Consider the following 14,872-nt stretch of genomic DNA (forward strand, 5'->3'; position numbering starts at 1 on the left):
GCCTCATGCCTTTCCCAGGTATTGGGTTAGCATTCACAATCCTGTAGTTCCTTAGGTCTTCGTTTTTTACTTTCTTAAGAATGGAGTAATGTTTCTGTTTCTCTGGAGACTTCGCGTGACAGCCAGAACTGTTTAAGTATGATGGAGAATGGCTTGGTAACCACATCAGTGAGTTCTTTAAAGGCCCTGGGCTTAATGTCATTGGTCCCTGAAGGCTTGTACACATTCAGTAGGCAATTCATTGGATAATCTTGTACTTACTGGGAGGGATTTTGCTCCCTCAACCCCCACCTCCAGGTTCAGGGATGTGAGCAGCATGAGAAGTCTGACTACCAGTGAAGGCTGAGGCAAAGAACTCTATGAGTACCTAAACCTTCTCTTTAACTGCTGTTGCTGGTTCTCCCTTTTGATTTATCACAGGCAGTCTCCTCTTGCTTTTCTCTTCTGAAAAATGTACCTGTAGAATCCCTTCTTGTTGTTTTTCACATTCTTCTCTAAGATCAGTTTCATCTGTACCTTTGCTTTCCTGGTACCATACCTGGATAATGTCCATGTATTCTTCCCAGGCCACATTTCCTTGCTTCTGCTATCTGTACAGTTTTTCTTTTCCCTCAGTCTAAGGAGCAGGTTCTTGGTTAGCCGTGCCAGTTCCCTGCCTCTTGTTCTTGGTTTCTTAAGGTGGGGAATGGAGAGCTCTTTTGCTATCAGAAGGGTGTCTGTGAAGAGCTGCCAGCTTGGTTTTGTTCCTATGTGCCTATGAACAGTTTTGCAGGGGAGCTCATCCAACAGTTCCTTGAACTGGAGTTTGCTCTCCTGAAGTTCAGGGTCCTGACTTTGAAGAGCTCAGCTGGGGCATGGTTGCTACAGCCCAGAATGTCTCAACTTTAGCCTCTTTATTGAGCTCATCTGCATTGGTGGGCAGCAGTCTTAAGTTACTTCAGGATCTTTGGAGGTACCAAGTTGGATTTGCAGGACCACTCTGTGCTCTTCGAATACAAAATAGATAGATCAATGTTTTTTCCAAGATTTTCTTGTGAGAGAGACATTACTGTTGCTTGTGTGAGGAAGCAGTATTTCCTAACGTGTTGTAGTAACAGAACGGAAATGCTGTTTCCTGCTGTACTGTTGTAATACTGTGGCTTGGAAGTAATACTCAGAGGAGCTGCAGGAGAGGCTAGTAACTTCTGTGATGATTCAACATAACATAGCAGTGAAGTCTTAATTCCTTCAGTAACAGCTCTATGATGAAAATGAGTAAAAAACTCATTCAGTTTTGCTGGTCATAGGCTCTGATGGTTACTGTTTTCATTGGTAGGGAAGGAATTCTTGTCTTTTCCTGTAAAACTTCATCTACTTGAACTAAACAACTCTGTATTTTTTTTCTCGACAGGAAGTTCGTAAAGTAAGTGAGAGTATCAAGTATAATCACCCTTTGAGAAAATGTGTTGACACAATACTGAAAAAGGTAATAAATACATTAATTTGCTCTTCTTTAACTATCTTCAGCTGGTTCATGGTGAGGGGAGGAGGATGGAGTACTTCCAACACCTACTCAATGCTTGCATCTTATTTTCTCTTTAACTTGAATTTTCTAATTGGCACCTTGTGGTTTTCAGACCAGCTTTGGAGTTTGAATTCTGTACGGAATGAGTTACTGTGATGAATGTAATTATCTGATGTGTTTTGAGATATGTAGTACGTTATGAGCAGAATTTGTAACAGTTGATCACATACAATAATACCTTTTTTTTCCTGAAGTATAATGAGGTATGTAGAAAACGCTGTGTTTTCCCACTGTATGCCTTATTCTGAATTTTTGCAAAACACAAAGTATGTTCTTGAGAAATAGTTTTCAGTGCTTATCTTTTTGGTTAACAATGTCAAACTGATCTTTTTTCAGAAGGAAAATATATTTCTTCTAACAGTAGTAAATAAATGTTAGTATCAGAAGGAAAGATCTGTAGTTAGAGTGAGCTTCTCAGTTGCATGAAATGTTCATAACATTGAAAAACATATAAAAAAAACGTTATTTTTCTTTTCTTTCCAGTGTCCTACTGAGTACCAGGAAAGAATGGGTAGGAACATGGATGATTATGAGGATTTTGATGAAAGACAGAACAGTTATCCAAGTGAAAAAAGTTTGGTCAAACTTCACAAGCAGGTATATTAATAAATGAGGGAATGTGCAATTTATTCTAATGTAATGAGAATAAATACAAATCAAATATTTTTTTCAAAGTATTTTACCCAAGTAGCTTACTGTAGTGCATGATTGTCCAGCTTTTTTGCTTGCCTGGCCACATTTAGTGAATAGAAATTGTCTTGGGTGGCATATACATAGTTTGCTCCAATAGTAGTGCCTCTGATTCATTTCCGTGGAAACAGTAACAGATACGAAGAGCACAATAACACTATTTGATAGACCAAATTCTGAGCTACAAAACAGTGTTTTTCAACACTGTCGCTATCATTAGCTGTGCATTTTTGCCAGCAATTAACAAGAGCCTGCACGCCACATAACAATCTGACCCACTGTCACCACTCCTGAAACACTACCCACCAACTGACTGTGCTCACATTCACCGTTGCACCACTCTGGACATGAACCAGCAACGTTCCCTCACAGCCTAGAAAACCAACAATATTCTGGGTTGCATCAAAAGAAAAATGGCCAGCAGAATGAGGGAGGTGCCATCTACTCTGTGCTAGGGAGGCCTTACCTGAAGTACTGAATCCAGATGTGGAATCCTCAGCCTAGGAAAAACATGGACCTGCTAGAGTGTGTTCAGAGGATGGATGCAAAAATGACCCCAAGGATGGAACACTTTCTCTGTGAGGACAGGCTGAGAGAGCTGGGGCATTACAATATGGAGAAGGCATCAGATTGCTGGTAGTGACCTTTTAGTATCTATAGGGCAGCTGTAAGAAAAAGGGGACAGACTCCTTAGCAGGATCTGTTGCAATAGGACAATGGGAAATGATTTCTAACTTGAAGAGGGTAGATTTAAGTTGGGTGTTAAGAAAAAAATCTTTTATAGTGAGGGTAGTGAAGCACTGGAACGGGTTGCCTAGAGATGTGGTGGATGCCTTGTCCCTGGAAACATGCAAGGCCAGGCTGGACCAGGTTGTGAGCTCCTGATATAGCTGTGCATATCCCTGTTCAGTACAGGGGATTTGGCTTTTAAAGGTCCCCTCCAACTCAAAGGATTCTGTGATTCTATTTTCAAATTCCTTTGTCACAACAGAAAGCACCTGCTTATTCATCTCTTTTCAGAGTCCTGTGTTTAGCCACTGTATCAATATGCATACAATTATTTGCCATCAACTCAGTCAGAACTGCACAGCACTGTCTTCCCTGTGCCCTGCTTTCAGTTGACAGTGTTGATAGCACACTGACTGTTTGGCTGTTGCTGAGTGATGGCTGCATGCCTGGGGCTGCTCTGTGGGGAAGAGCTGCTGTTTTTACATCAGGAGTGGGATGGGATGCATTGTGAGCTGGGATGGGCCACAGGTTGGGCATGCCTGCTGTAGTGTGTTTAGCAATGCTACTTAATGACTTTTCATAGAGAAAGAAAGTATAGAAGTTCAATATCTCAAGTGATCCAAATGTATTTTCTGGTTATGTAAGAACTGTAAGATAACTTGATGATATTTTGGTTAGCTAGATGATTGATGATATTTGGGGCCTTGGAATGACTTATTGGCAGTGTGTTATAGAAAAGCATGGTATTTGCTGATTCGCAAAAATAAGAAGCTATGTTGGAAAAAGTAGGCTTGATAATGATACAGATTGATTTTTATGAAAGTACAGCAATACCCAGGAATGTGTTGTTTCTTTCCTTATTCCTGTTTACCTATTAAGAGAGTTTGCTGTCTGCCTTTGTGGTTGTATGGAATTAATCTTAGCAGTTTTGTAATGTGGAAATTTTTAAGGGATTTCTGCAAAGCTTTTCTCTCATTTCTTGGAATGATATGTTGTAACCATAATTTCTTGGAATTTATGGTAGGTGATTTATTCAGTACAAAGGCATCGTCGTACGCAGGTCCAGTGGCAAATTCTTCTAGAACAAGCCTTTTACCTGGAAGATGTGGCAAAAAATGAGACTAGCGCAACTCGACAGTTTGTTCATACTTTTCAGTCCCAGGAACCAGAGAATAAAATTATTCAGTATTTCTACACACCAACAATTGGTAAGTGCTGTTATCCAGATTTTGAATATATAAAGGAGTAACTGGTAATGTTGTGTGAGAACAGCTGGTTTTATATGATGTCACTGGTTTAAGGGCTGGTTCGGCCCGGTTCCATGACAAGCAGGGCGGAGGGATTTCGCAGAACTCCGTGCCTCCAGAAGAGGGAACAGGAGACCCCAAAATAATCAAAAACAGCGGCAGTGATCTGAGGAGAAACAAACTAATTTACTAAATATGCTATTGGAATGCAAGATAACACACCACAATACAATATAATTAGAATTGAAGCTAATAAATCAAATATAATGAGAGAGAGAATGTCCGAAAGGTGGATAGGCCTCACCATAACACTGAGGTGAGATGCGCAGTCCCGTTGAGAAGCAAGGAGACGGGAGCAGAACCCACGACCAAGAGCAGAAGAAAAAGCAAGCACATCAGGTGACCTTGCCAGGAGTTAAATCTCCTCTCCCTGACCGCAAAGTCCCCTGGGGAATATAGTTCTTCTCTTTTGGGCAGGTAACCAGGGCTTGAGCATTAACAGTTAAACTCCCAGTGCCCCACATGATGTTATGATGTGGAATACTGAAAACCAAAAAATCACAAAACCATGGCATTCCACCCATTATTCTACATCACTACATCATGCTTAATATATACAAACAAACAATAATTACCAAATATTAAACACACACACACACAAACCTATGGTTATACATGGAATTATGGACAAGACTCCCCCTACATCAAATTCTCTTGTGATACACCCTGAACATCCCCGTTTTTCTGCATCACCTACCAAGGGGATCCAGGTCCCTGGGCAAAAACAGTTCCACGGAGAAGTTTGCCCTTCCCAGAAACTGGAAAGACCCAAACTGCTTTTCCCAACATGTTCTTTACATGTACTACAGGGACCTCATCTCCCTTGACGGTATGTAGAGAGCTAGCGGGATCATCGTGGTTGATCGATCCTCTAGTATTGACCAACCAGGTGGCTTCTGCCAAATGCTTCTCCCAATGTTTAAAGCAAACCGTTGCTTTCAACATGGTTTATTAACAACCCATTGTAGCATTCAATTTTACCAGAAGCTGGTGCATGATAGGGGATATGATAAATCCACTCAATGCCATGATCTTTGGCCCAGGTATTTACAAGAGAATTTTTGAAATGAGTCCCATTATCTGACTCAATTTTTTCTGGAGTGCCACAGTCACAACAGGACTTGTTTCTCGAGACCTAATATGGTGTTTTAGGCAGTAGCATGGGGTACTGCATATATTTCAAGCCACCTAGTGATTGCCTCCACCATGGTAAGCACATAATGCTTACCATTGTGAGATCGTGGCAAGGTGATATAATCAACCTGCCATGCTTCCCCATATTTATACTTTTTCCATTGTCCTTCCCCACATAGAGGTTTCATCTTCTTGGCTTGTTTAACTGTGGCATGTGTCACAATCAAGGATAACCTGTGCAATAGCATCCATATTTAAGTCCACCCCTCAGTCTCTAGCCCATCTGTATGTTGCATCTCTTCCTTGATGACTGGAGGGTCTCATGTGCGCACCGGACTAGAAATAATTCACCCTTGTTCTGCCATCCAGGTCTATTTGAGCCACATTAATTTTGGCAGCTTTGTCTACCTGATGGTTATTTTGCTGTTTGTCATTAGCCCGACTCTTGGGCACATGAGCATCAACATGGCGCACCTTTACAACCATATTCTTTATTCGGGCAGCAATGTCTTTCCACAGTTCAGCAGCCCAAATAGGTTTACCCCTTCTTTGCCAGTTATTTTGCTCCCACTGCTGTAACCACCCCCATAAGGCATTTGCCACCATCCATGAGTCAGTGTAAAGATAGAGCATTGGCCACCTCTCGCACTCAGCAACATCTAAGGCCAGTTGGACAGCCTTTACCTCTGCAAATTGGCTTGATTCTCCTTTCCCTTCAGTGGCCTCTGCAGCTTGTTGTGTGGGGCTCCACACAGCAGCTTTCCATCTGCGATGCTTCCCTGCAATATGACACAATCTATCAGTGGACAGGGCATATTTCTTTTCATTTTCTGGTAGTTCATTCTGTAGTTCATTGCGTGCCTCTTTAGCATGTAATACTTCTTCTCCTGTGATGCTCCAAACTTTTTACCTTCAGGCCAGTCCATGATGACCTCTAGGATTCCTGGACAGCTGAGGTTCCCCATCCAATCTCGTTGTGTAATCAGTGCAATCCACTTACTCCAAGTGGCATCAGTAGCATGATGGGTGGAGGGACCCTTTCCCTTGAACATTCAGTTCAGCACTGGCAGCTGAGGTGCCAGAAGGAGCTGTGTTTCAGTACCGACTACTTCGGAAGCAGCCCGAACCCCCTCATATGTGGCTAAGATCTCCTTCTCAGTTGGAGTGTAGCACTCCTCAAATCCTCTGTACATCCGACTCCAAAATCCCAGGAGTCGGCCTCAGGTCTCTCCTGAGACTCTGCCACAAACTCCAAGTAGGACCTTTCTCTCCAGCAGCAGTGTAGAGGATGTTCTTTACACCCTGTTCTATCCATACTGGCCATGGCACAGTTTAATCTCCTGTTTAATCTGCTCGAAAGCCTGTTGCTGCGCAGGACCCCACACAAAATCGTTCTTCATTTGTGTCATCTGATAAAAGGGGCTTACAATGAGGCTGTAGTTTGGAACATGCATTGTCCAGAAAGCCACTACGCCCAGAAGAGATTGTGTCTCTTTCTTGTTAGTGGGTGGAGACATGGCAGTGATTTTGTTGATCACAGCCGTTGGGATGTGATGACATCCATCTTGCCACTTTATACCTAGGAACTGAATTTCCTGGGCAGGTCCTTTCACTTTGCTTCACTTAATAGCGAAACCAGCACGGAGAAGGATCTGGATTATTTGCTCTCCTTTCTCAAAAACTTCCTTTGCTGTATTGCCCCACACAGTAATGTCATCAATATACTGTGCTCAGAAGCACTTCCCTGTTCCAGTGCAGCTTGGATCAGCCCATGGCAAATGATTGGGCTATGTTTCCACCCCTGGGGCAAATGATTCTAGGTGTACTGGATTCCCCTCCAGGTGAAAGCAAACTGTAGCCTAGATTCTTTGGCCAAAGGAATGGAGAAAAAGGCATTAGCAATCTCAGTGGTGGCATATCGTTTGGCTGCTTTTGACTCCAGTTCATACTGGAGTTCTAACATGTCTGGCACATCAGCACTCAGTGGGGGTGTGACTTCATTCAGGCCACGGTAGTCCACTGTCAGCCTCCATTCCACTGGCTTTATGCACTGGTCATATGGGACTGTTAAAAGGTGAGTGAGTTTTGCTGATCACTCCCTGACTCTCCAGTTGACGAATCAACTTATGAATGGGGAGCAAAGAATCCCTGTTGGTGCGGTACTGCTGTCTGTGCACCGTTTTTGTAGCAATTTGTACCTGTTGCTCTTTCACTCGTAGCAACTCCACAACAGACGGATCTTCTGACAGGCCAGGCAAAACAGAAAACTGCTTATCACCTTCTGTGTCTACAGCAGTTATTCCAAAGGCCCATCAATACCCCTTGGGATCCTTAAAGTACCCCCTTCTGAGGTAATCAATACCAAGTATACATGGAGCCCCTGGGCCAGTCACAATAGGGTGCTTTTGCCAATCTTTACTATGAGGCTGATTTCGGCCTCCCACATAGTCAGCTCCCAAACCCATAGTCAGTTCCCAAACCCCCAGTCACCCCATAATATAAATTTATTCTATCCCTTGGTGATTCGAGGGCATTGGAGTGCACTGAGTATCAGTGTCCACCAGGGCCTTATATTTCTGTAGTTTTGATATGCCAGGCCATCTAATCCACACAGTCCAATAAATTTTATTATCCCTTTCCCCCCGCCCTGGCTGAGAGCCCCTCTATTTGTTACCTCTGTTGTCTGCAGCAACTGGAGCAATCACCTTTTTGGAGAAGTTCACCTTGGTGGTTGATTTGTCTTGTAATTCTTTTACCTGTGCTTGAAGTGCAGGAGTAGGTTGTTTATGCCACTTCTTCACATCTTCTCCATGGTCATGTAGGTAATGCCACAAGGCAAAACGTGACATTGTCTTACTGTTGTCACTTGCTCGAGCTGGAGGACGTCTTCTTTTGATAGCTGAGACATTGGATGACACCAGTTGGGAGGAAACCAAGTTGATCAGCCCTTCCAGTAGGTTGTTTTGCGAATTCTGGTCCCCATTGGATGTATGTGTTACCACCATGGATCCATCAGCATTAGGCATGGTAGACTGTTATGTCTTCTTGTTTGCTCTCCATTCTGTTCAGCTTTTCAGCTACCCTTACAATGTCTGAAACACAAGCTTGCATAGGGCTTAAATGTAACTCAAAGTCTTGAAGTTTATTAACCAACTCATTTATAAGGGGTCTTCTTTCCCCTCTGCCATACATAGCTGCAAATGTACTGGCGTAGCTTTCTTGTGCAGTCTTTGTGAATGCATGCTACATGTTTGGTGTACACCTGATTCTGTTAGGATTATGCTCTTGGTCTGGCTCATCAGGAATGAAATCAGGGCTATGCAGCGTTTCCACTGCAGCATATTCTCTCAAATAACGGGTACCTTTTTCTATATTAGTCCATTTCTTTTTCTCAGGCATCAGATTGTCTTCAAAGGGGTATCCTTCTTTCACAGCTAACAACATCCTCTTCCAGAGGGTGAAGGCCTGGTTCTGGCATGTACTAATGCCTCTGTCAATGGCTGAGTCCCTAGCAATGCCACCCAGGTGGCGAGCTTCTCTGCTATCTAGCCACACACTGTTGGCCCCATTGTCCCAGCATCGAAGTAACCAGGTGACAATAGGCTCATGTGGGTGACATGAAAAGTCTTCTCTCAGACTTCAAATTTCATTCATTTTCAGAGATTGATCAACAATGGTAACAATATCTTGCTCACCTCTTACTCTTTCAGGACTTCTTGTTGCCCTCGTAGGCGTTGGTGACCATGGTCTTACTGAGGGCCCCTCTCCTGGACTCAGGAGTGCTTCTCCTGGATCTCGGAGCCACTCCTCTGGACCTCTTTCCTCCTCTTTCTTCTGTTCTAACTGAGTCAAGATTCATTTCATTTTCTGTCCTCTTACAGGGGCAACTGACATCAATTGTGGTGCTTCCTGTGGTTGATCAGGTTGATCAGTTCTGATGCTCTCACCCTCTAGTTCTGCCTGGAGTCTGTCTTGTTCGATTATGAGAGTATTCAATTCAGATTGGAGGGTGTCGAGTTCAGATTGAAGGGAGTCTCGCTCAGATTCGAAGGCATCTTTCGAGATTGGAGATTCCTTCTCTCAACCCGGAGATTCTCTGTCTTGGCTTGGAGACTCTCTCTTTGGATTTGGAGACTCTGTTTCTCAACTAGGAGACTCTCTCGCTCAGCCTGGAGATTCTCCCTCTCTGCTTGGAGTCTCTCCTGGAAACTCTCCTTTTCAGCCTGGAGACTCTCTCATTTTGTACTGTCTCCCTGAGACTCTCCCTTTCAGCTCTCAGACACACTCTCTCAATTTCAAAAACTCTCTCCCTCTCTGGGAAACTATTGAATAAGGCCTGATAAGCATTAACCAGGCCCCAAATCATTTGTGCCTCCTCAGATCTGCCTGAGCTGCAACATTCCTGTCTCAAATAAATGTTTAAGCTCTAAGGGTCTTTCAGGTGTTCAGGAGTAAAGTTCTATGGCACCGAAGATGTCCATCTGTCTAAAGTCTCTCCCAAGCCTCTCCATACTCCCTGCCACTCAGTATTCTCTGGTTTTGGGGAAGTCTTCCTCAAAATACAATAAATACAAAAACTGACTGAAATGACGAACAGTAAATTCAGGGAGATTAACATTGCGATCAGGTGAGCATTCAAAAACTGCATAAAGGATCCAAAGGAGAGACTGGGAGCCTGCTTAAAAATCCCAAGTCCTGTGAAATTAGCAGCTCCCTCTGCAAACAGGTTTAAAATAGAAAGTGGAATTCTTTTTTTCTCTTTACAGAACAAGATAGCAGTGCTCAAAGTTTAGAAATATCCCAGAATATTGGCAGTCCGCCTGGACTTTCAAGGTCAAGTTTTCAGTGAGCACCTGTGGAAAAGATAAACTTTCCCAATGAAGCTCTCCGAGAGCAGAGAGCAATTCGTTCTAAAAAGCTAAAAAGCAACTTCTGCCCGCATTCTCCACCAAGAATGTCAACGGTTTAAGGGCTGGTTCGGCCCGGTTCCGTGACCAGTGGGGCGGAGGGATTTCGCAGAACTCCGCGCCTCCAGAAAAGGGAACAGGAGACCCCAAAATAATTAAAAACAGCGGCAACGATCTGAGGAGAAACAAACTAATTTACTGAATATGCTATTGGAATGCAAGATAACGCACCACAATACAATATAATTAGAATTGAAGCTAATAAATCAAATATAATGAGAGAGAGAATGTCCGAAAGGTGGATAGGCCTCACCATAACACTGAGGTGAGATGCGCAGTCCCGTTGAGAAGCAGGGAGACGAGAGCAGCACCCACGACCAAGAGCAGAAGAAAAAGAACACATCAGGTGACCTTGCCAGGAGTTAAATCTCCTCTCCCTGACCGCAAAGTCCCCTGGGGAATATAGTTCTTCTCTTTTGGGCAGGTACCCAGGGCTTGAGCATTAACAGTTAAACTCCCAGTGCCCCACATGATGTTATGATGTGGAATACTGAAAACCAAAAATCACAAAACCGTGACATACGGAGATGTTTGGTTAGAGTAGAGGGAAACTCTCCAAAATGTGCATTTGAAATGCTTGTTTAATGAAAGATTCATCAGGCATTGAGTTATGCACTTGACTCTCGGTTTAAACTTTTTACAAATTTAATAGCAGTAGCATGCTTTAATAGCAACTGAAATATTTTGAAATTTTAAATGAAGAAAAATTTGAAATTTCAAATTATGGAATTGTAGCCATCTTTTACATTTCTGGAATATTGCTGGGATATTGCAGCTCTTGTAGTAATGCACAGGGAAAGAGCTCTTTGTCTGTCCTATACTGATAATTAGAAATATTGTTGCTTGTGCAGTTTTTTAGAAAGTGTCTTCTTGTCATATATTAACTTCTAATTTGATGTATAATATCAGTCATTTATTTCTTAGTACAATTTTACAGTCTAAGCTTTGTTGGAAGTAGAGTAATATAAGAGCAAACAAATAAAAAGTGGGCTGAAAGTGGAGAATCCAGTTCTGCTCCCTCTAATAGTTCTTGTGAATAATTTTGCAATATTTGCAACCCAAATCCATTCTGTTTTCCACAGCTGGTGCATATGATTCTCTAGGGCTGAGGCAGATCTCTAGGCATCATTAAATCTCAGAATTCGAATGTGCAGCTCCAAAGATTTAGCCTTGATTTTAAGGTTATTCATGCAGTAAGTTATTAATAGTTTTTTTGTTTTCCTACAGGAGTTCCATTTCTGGTTGTCTAATTTTCATTAACTCAGGAGAGTTGTATGTGTATTTGTTTTTCAGAGTGGTACTGGGAGTGTCTTCTACGACCATGGTTTTACAGGGTTCTTGCAGTTGTTTTGGCCACATTCTCTGTAATTGTCGTGTGGTCGGAATGCACGTTTTTCAGCACAAGGCCGGTTTTATCACTATTTGCAGTATTCATACAGCTCGCAGAAAAGACATACAATTATATATACATAGAGGTAAGTTCGAGATCATCACTCAACAGAAAGCTTTAAACTAGATTGTTTTTACAGTAATAGTAGATGAAATTGACTTTAAGTTTCTGTAACAAGCTTTAAGTTTCTGTTACAAGCTTTCAGAAGCTCTGTACAATACATTGTACCAGACTTTGATTTTGTGAGGGAGGTCTGCCTTTTACCTCTCTGTTACAGAGAGAAAGTCGTTCGATCTGAATACCACATGTAGAATAATTCATGAAACATTAGCTTGGAGCCTAAATATTTAGACCTACCATCTAATCGACCATTTATATGGTTGACCATTTATATTAGACCTACCATCTAATCGACCATTTATATGACCTCTTTTTCCTAAGTAGGAATCCACTGCTGGCCAGAAATCCAGTCCTCTATGATGGGGCTAGAATATGACTGCAGAAAGTTATCACAGAATCACAGAGTGGCCAGGGTTGGAAGGGACCTCAAGGATCATGAATCTCCAACCCCCCTGCCACAGGCAGGGCCACCAACCTCCCCATTTAATACTAGGCCAGGCTGCCCAGGGCCCCATCCAATCTGGCTTTGAACACCTCCATGGACGGGACCTCCATGGACGGGACATCCACAGCCTCTCTGGGCAGCCTGTTCCAGCACCTCACCACTCTCTCTGTAAAGAACTTCCCATGACATTCAACTTAAATCTTCCCTCCCTCAAAACCATTTCCCCTTGTCTTGGGAACAGTAAAGCAGATGAGCGGAAGAAGCTGCAGTATACTAATAAATTGGGTTGAACTCAAAACACCTGTTCTTAATGCTTTTTAAAGGAAGAAGATGTTAAATGATTCATTGTAATTATCAAGATACTTAAATCAATGCCATTTATGTTACAAAAAAGTAGAATATGTGTTTCTAGTGTCAATTATGATATAACTTACATGAAGTTCAGAATGTTTCAGGTATAGTTCAACACAAGTTTATGGAGGTTTTTTTTTCCTAGTATTGGCACTGATTTTATTGCCCAATTTCAGAATGAAAAATTACTCTGCATTCAATCTGTTGCATATACAGATTGTGTTAACACATTAATACCTTTAGTAGAGTTCTTGTGTTTTAACCTGGCAAGCAGTTAAACACCACACAGCTGTTCATTCATTGCTTCCATGTAGCAGAATAGGGGAGAAAATTGAATAGCACAAGAACTTGCAGCTTTATATAAGCGCAGTGTAAGAAGAAAGAAGAAAAAGAAAGAAAAGGAAAATAACAGAACTAAAAATAAGATTTTATGATTTTTATTATGATAACAAAAAGAATAAACAAAATAAGTGCTGCACCTGCTGACCAGCGCCCAGCCAGTCCCCAGGCAGCGGCAGCCACTCTAACCAAATCCCAATCCTGTTTTACTGTTCAGCCTGGTTTTGTATGGTATAAGGTGTCTCTTTATGTAGTTTGGATCACGTGTCCTGGTTCTGTCCTCTGTTAGCACCTTGTGCACCCCTTGCTCCTTGCTGATGAGGTAATATAGGGTAATATGTTGACAGTGTAATGAATTGTTCAGCAACAGCTAAAGCATGGGTGTATTATCGGTGTTATTTTAAATCCAAAATACAGCACCATACCATCTACTAGGAGGAAAATTAATACTGTCCCAGGCCAAACCAGGATAGTTCTATATTCAAATAAGTATTTTTTTCCCTCTTTTGTAGATGGCCTGCTTTCTTACCATCTTTTTCCTCAGTATCTGTGTTTACTCCACTGTCTTCAGAATCCGCGTATTTAACTATTACTACTTAGCTTCACATCATCAAACAGATGCATACAGTCTCCTTTTCAGTGGCATGTGAGTATGTGGCACGTATTTTGCAAATTTCATGTCAAATAATCTATTGAAAATGTCCATTAAGCTTTTATTTATATTCTTTCATTTATATTCATATATATGTTTGAATTGTGTCATAAAATGGTTTGGGTTAGGAGGGCCCTTATAGTTCAAGACCACTGCCTTGGGAAGGATTGCCTTCATGTCCGTCAGTTGCATAAAGCCCCTTCCAACCTGGCCATGAAAGCCATACTCCTTGATATGATTTCTTAATATTTTTGGTGCAATAAATTGTTTTAAATGCTGTTTGTTACCTCTTGCATTTATTCAGGTTATTTTGCCGTCTCACTCCACCATTATGCTTGAATTTTTTGGGCTTGACCCATATGGATGCAACAATCTCTCACAGAGATGCTCAGCCAACTGCTTACACATCAGTAAGTACAGGAAATAAGGCATTGGGGCTTTGTCATGATTTAGAGAAGAAGAAAATGCTTTGTGATAATTTTTATAGTAAGGTTCAGATATTTGTATTTTTGCACTTACGTTAAACAGGGTAGAAAGAGTTATAGAGCAGGAGTTTGGTAATGATTGCTGGCTACAGTGAAGTTGTCAACCAAATGTTTTGTCCTTTGTCCTAGAAAAGTATAGATTGCTGAAGAGTGCAGGCTTCTCTTCTTAAGAGCGTTAGCTCCCACTGGCTTCTGTGCATGGGGTATCTTTATGGATTAGGAGCCAACCTTACTGGCTGCTGAAAATTGCTGAATTTGGTTCTACTGAATAAATAGTTTCTGACAGCAAGTAATGTCTACCTTTATTCTTAGCAAATAGTCTCCTTTTCTTGTACTTCAACACCAGATGAAACACAATAAATTTGTACTGAATTTGGATTAGGTGAGATGACAAGAATTAGATGTGTGATGATAATACCTATGTATATGTAACCTAAGAATTGTGTATTTATGTGTTGTGAACTGGAAAGAATGAGGTAGCAAAATCTTTCCTGGGTATCATCAGAGCTTCTTGCTCTTCTGGTTCTGTTTTCCAGATAATGGGATCAATGAAAGTGCTGTCCTTCATTGCAGATGGATTCTACATATATTACCCAATGCTTGTTGTCATTCTCTGCATTGCCACGTACTTTAGGTAAGTAATGGGCAAGACTCATTCTCTGCATTTCTTTATATTAATAATTTCAATTTTATCACTTA

General features: G+C 41.7%; 1 protein-coding gene across 1 annotated transcript in view; it reads left to right on the forward strand.

Moving 5' to 3' along the window:
* LMBRD2 (LMBR1 domain containing 2) overlaps nt 1-14,872 on the forward strand; it is a gene marked incomplete at both ends in the record, with an annotated part of 28,457 nt that overhangs the window by 6,226 nt on the left and 7,359 nt on the right. The window contains 7 exons of the mRNA XM_079548073.1: nt 1,391-1,465; nt 2,048-2,161; nt 4,008-4,191; nt 11,685-11,866; nt 13,549-13,682; nt 13,993-14,098; nt 14,710-14,807. Coding sequence (XP_079404199.1) covers nt 1,391-1,465; nt 2,048-2,161; nt 4,008-4,191; nt 11,685-11,866; nt 13,549-13,682; nt 13,993-14,098; nt 14,710-14,807 — 893 coding nt within the window. The remainder of the gene's footprint in view (nt 1-1,390; nt 1,466-2,047; nt 2,162-4,007; nt 4,192-11,684; nt 11,867-13,548; nt 13,683-13,992; nt 14,099-14,709; nt 14,808-14,872) is intronic.

Source organism: Tetrao urogallus, assembly GCF_951394365.1.
Source record: "Tetrao urogallus genome assembly, chromosome: Z".
NCBI lineage: Eukaryota > Metazoa > Chordata > Aves > Galliformes > Phasianidae > Tetrao > Tetrao urogallus.